The following is a 4564-nucleotide window of genomic DNA, read 5'->3' on the forward strand; positions in this document are numbered from 1 at the left end:
ATTATTTGGTTTTCGTAAGATGCCTAGGGAGTACGTAAAATCCAAGTCCGTCCACCCGTCCCGACCGGCTGTCCACAACACGTAAGACACGCCCACGGAGATTTGATGATTCGCGATGGAGATGCCCAAAGAAACTTTTGCATGAAGAAATTTGGTGCTCCACGTTGGAGATGACTAAGAGGGCTTTCAAAAATTTGTGTGCTACTTGTATGAATTTCGTTGTAGCAAAGGACAGCCGGTCGACTCGCCAAGGCCTGTGCCCGCTTGTTTAAATATTACTCCAATTTATACCAATATTCAAAACGCACAGATCTAAGATTCCACAGGCGGCTAATCTCTTAATTGCGATGTATAGCACTAATGGCACATTGCTGAAATCCCAGAACAACCAGCACGCTAAACATCAAAACTATATTGACCTAATATCACAACATGATCACCTGCAGAAACAACATCAGAAGGAATGAAAATGAAAACAAATCACAGCAGACATAACGCATGGCAAAGCGCTCCATTAAGCACAAGTAAAAAAGAACCACCGAAGCAGATAAGGATACTCTTGATCTTCTCATAATATTTTACGGTCACTTCAACTGACATAGGAAGTCAACTAACAGGGTTCAAATTTCAGCAACAAGCTAGGCAAAACACATCCAAAACTCAGGAACTTGTAGCAACTTAGAAGGTCATCTCATGGGGCTTGTCACCGTCCCTGAGAGAGAACCGGGCACCAAGGTAGTTCTTAAGGTCAGGGACAGCCTCGATAGCCTTGATCAGCTCAGCATCGATGGCCTTCTGGTCATCCTTTTTGAAGGATGGCAGATTCTTGGTGGTCTGCAGGTTAACAGACAAGAGACAGAACTAAGTTGCGGAGCAAAGAATGACATAAACATGAGCTGATCGTCCAGTGGTTCAGGGACGTACCTCCTTCTCAGTCTCGAACAGCTCCCCTTCAGTCTTCTTTGCCCTGGTCTTCTTGTCCCTGGCGAAGTACTTGTCATCGAACTTCTCCACCTTAACACCAGAGATGTCAACCTTTGTGGATGTGGCAATCACATAAGCCTGGTTCACCCGGCGAACTGGCACGCCATTGATCTTGAAAGGTCCTGAAGAGAAACAGAAGCGTTAAAATATGCATACTAACTTATAAGACCATGAAGTAAGCAATTAGCGCAACAGCATATTTGGTTGCGATTAGAGGCATTAGAAATGCTAAATTCCCAGGTTTCGGAAATTAACTGGTGTAGCCAAACATGCAAGAAGGGAATTCTCTTAGACTATCAATTCAATGTTGAATAGAGAACCAGATGTCTGCCTTGAACTCATTTTAAAACTTTGTTGTTCAAAACATCCAGTGGGAACAAATAACAATGACACCAACAGATGCTAACAGATACAAACATTTCACTAAAAAAAACTCGATGGATTTTAGTGTAGTCCCCAAGTCAAAATTCTACGCATTTACAACACACCCAAATGCACCGCCAGTGTTTAGAAAAAAAATACTCTTGCTAAACAGCAAAACCCAAATGGTAGTTATAGTCCAAGTCTGATTTACGCAACGAAGAGGCTGGAACTAGACAACCAAACGAGCGAGAACCTACAGCTTAATGCTTCCACCATGCATCAATCCATGAATGAATAGCTACTTCGAGTAAGCAACCTATAACTAAATTCACAAGCCAACAATGTGAAGACCTACGCTACTGCGTTATGAGGACTGGGCGCAACTCAGTATCATAGCGCAGGAGCCAACGAGATTTACCAGAGATGAGGAGCAGGCCAGACTTGAGCTGCTTCAGGAACACCACGCGCTTCCCCATGTACCTCCCAGCGAGCAGGATCAGCACCGTGCCGGGTGTGATGGTCGACCTGCAACAACCAAATCGATCTCAACCTAAACTCCCGCAGAGGACAGAGAGAGGGAGAAGGGGCAGTGGGACGGACCTGAGCTTGGTGGGCTTAGGCTTGCGGGTGCTAACGGTGCGGGGCTTGACGTCGTCGGCGGGGTAGAACTTGGGCTCGGCGACGGCGGCTGGCTTCTCGGCCTTGGGGAAGGCTCCGCCGTGCTTGGCCTTGATGGCCCACAGCCCGCGGCGGTGGTAGGTGTGCGACCGCGACGCGCGCTTGATGCCCAGCGCCATCTTGGAGGTCGGCGCCATTGGGATCCCTTGGGTCGAGGCGTGCGGGCGCTTCGGCTGAAGAAGGGAGGAGGCGGCGGCAGAGAAGAATGGACGATGGGGTTTGGTCGCATGCTTATATGTGTGCAGCGGCGTGGAGGTGGATGGAAACCCTAAGTTTCTGGGCCAGGCCGTGAAGGATGTTTGATGCTGGGCTGAGTGCCCGTGTGGAATTGTACGTGTTTAGGGCCCATTTTTGTACAACGGTACCACGTCACTTGCCCTAAGTTCGATTGTTCTCTTCTAAATATAAAAAAAGTTCGATTGTTCTAATATAAAAAACGTACCGAAAACATTAATTCAAACTTCGATGATTCAAGGGAGACATTAGTTCAGTTTCATGGTAGTCGCTAATGTTTCATTCTCCAATATATTATATTGATTTGCTCCGTTATCTTTTGATAGTGGAACCTGATTCGGTTCTTTGAATCGTATGGAAAAAAAATATTATATTAATAAAAAAAGTCTTCTGAGAAAGGTGGGTGACGACAAAACCCTAGCCGCCACCTGTCGCCTACCCCTCTCGCCGCCGCCAGGGCGCATCAGCGATAAACCAATGTGGCGGCAATGGGGGAGGTCCTAATTGGGGGCGGTGAAAGAGATGGGTGCTTGAGTGGCGGTCTTCGTCAAACGGTGCACGCCTAGTGTAGCGTTCTTCACCGGGTGCCCTGCCCTGGCTAGATCACGGGGGAGAAGATGTAGGTGCATGCCTTTGCGATGACGGCGGGCTCGACACTAGGCTTGAATCTGTTATACATCATCATGAGTGTTACTTTTCAAGTTTTCTTTAGTGGGTCTTCGTGTTTGGTTTGGGACAACGAGGCGGCGGAGTTGACCCATGGTATGAATGTTATCCCTGCCCTATCCCTGTTTCCATTGGTGTGCTTTTTGTCGGCGCAGGGTCTGTGCAGTTGTGTCTCCGACATGTCTTCCGGGATTCAGTCAATTTAGGTTTCTGCTGGATACGTGTGGAGTTCGGCCAACTTTCGTGGTGTTTGAAGTTTCTACATAACCTTATCGGTATTTTATTCTTCTCCGGACCACGACGTTCTTCCCAGATCACGGCTATCAGGGGCTCCTAGTCTGCATCGACGACTTCCCGAACGTTACTTCAACAAGGTCCTAGGTTTAAAAAAGTTTGCTCCACTGAGGCGTGAAAGGGCTAGTTATCGACTAGAGGGGGGGTGAATAGGCGATTTTTATGAAAGTCTTCAAAACATGAGAGTTTCGAAGACAAACAGTACAAACACATTATTCGATTGCAACGGAAGGTAGACTACACTAGACAAACCATAGTCAAGTATTCAATGAAGTGAAAGCACGAAGACTAATAGCAGCTAGGTAGTAAAGATCAGGATGGAAGATAGTATGAAGCCAATCAGAATAGGTAGTCACACGGTAAAGTCAAACAGATAATGCAAGCAGGCAAGGACTTCACGAAGACAAACTGAAAGTAAAGAGAAGTAAGAGATAGAACCAGTGTGGCTTCAGAAGAACAGGGATTTGTTCGACCAGTTCCAGTTGCTGTGACAACTGTACGTCTGGTTAGGGAGGCTAAGATTCAACTCAGAAGACTGCGTCTTCACCTTATTCCCCTTGAGCTAAGAACACTTAGTCCCCGCCCAATCACTCTGGTAAGTCTTCAAGGTAGACTTCCGAACCTTCACAGACTTCATTCACCGGCAATCCACAATGGCTCTTGGATGCTCAGAACGTGACGCCTAACCGGCTGGAGGATTCACAGTCCTCAAGTGTAACAAGTCTTCAGATCATGCGGACAGAAAGACTTCAGTGATGCCAAACACTCTTTGGGCTCTGGGTGGGTTGGGCTTTGTCCTCGCAAGGATTCTCTCACACAAGCTTCAGCGGTGGGTTGCTCTCAAACGACAAAAGCCGTGTACTAACTCTGAGTAGCCACCAATTTATGGTGTAGGGGGTGGGCTATTTATAGCCACTGGGCAACCCGACCGGATTTGTCTGAAATGGCCCTGAGTCACTAAGGAACTGACACATGTCGCAACGGTTAGATTTCAAACACACGCGGCAGCTTGACTTGGGTACAAGTAAAGCTGACTTATCCGACTCAGGATAAGATTTGCTCTCATTGTCTTCGCTCGAAGACATAGGATTTGGTTGAGCATCACTTCAGTCATTCTGACTTTGTTCACTTGGACCCCACTTAACAGTGCGGTGGTTCCTATGACTCAACAAAGAAGAAAAGGAAACAACGAAACAACTAAGTCTTCGCGCTCCATAGTCTTCACTCAATGTTTTCTCGTGTCATAGTCTTCAATGTGAATAACTTCACATACCACCATTGTCTTCAATGTCTTCACATATTTTTAGGGGTCATCTCCGGTAGGTAAACCGAATCAAAGAGGGAC

General features: G+C 46.9%; 1 protein-coding gene across 1 annotated transcript; it reads right to left on the minus strand.

Annotated features, from left to right (window-relative positions):
• Positions 1-497: 497 nt before the first annotated feature.
• On the minus strand, positions 498-2239 carry LOC119322526 (60S ribosomal protein L6-like). The gene is made up of 4 exons (XM_037596009.1): positions 1948-2239; positions 1766-1872; positions 925-1106; positions 498-834 (listed from the first exon to the last, which is right to left on the minus strand). Exons 1-4 carry the CDS (start codon positions 2160-2162, stop codon positions 679-681), a joined length of 660 nt encoding a protein of 219 aa, XP_037451906.1. The 5' UTR covers positions 2163-2239; the 3' UTR covers positions 498-678.
• Between the last annotated feature and the right edge of the window lie 2325 nt (positions 2240-4564).

Source organism: Triticum dicoccoides, chromosome 6B (genome assembly GCF_002162155.2).
Source record: "Triticum dicoccoides isolate Atlit2015 ecotype Zavitan chromosome 6B, WEW_v2.0, whole genome shotgun sequence".
Lineage (NCBI taxonomy): Eukaryota > Viridiplantae > Streptophyta > Magnoliopsida > Poales > Poaceae > Triticum > Triticum dicoccoides.

Excerpts from the sequence above, each read along its gene's own strand:
- LOC119322526 (XM_037596009.1), bottom strand. The coding sequence starts at position 2,162 with ATGGCGCCGACCTCCAAGATGGCGCTGGGCATCAAGCGCGCGTCGCGG. Across the intron at positions 1,107-1,765 it reads TGGCCTGCTCCTCATCTCTG|GACCTTTCAAGATCAATGGC; the intron begins GTAAATCTCGTT and ends GTTTCTCTTCAG. Across the intron at positions 835-924 it reads TGTTCGAGACTGAGAAGGAG|ACCACCAAGAATCTGCCATC; the intron begins GTACGTCCCTGA and ends GTTAACCTGCAG.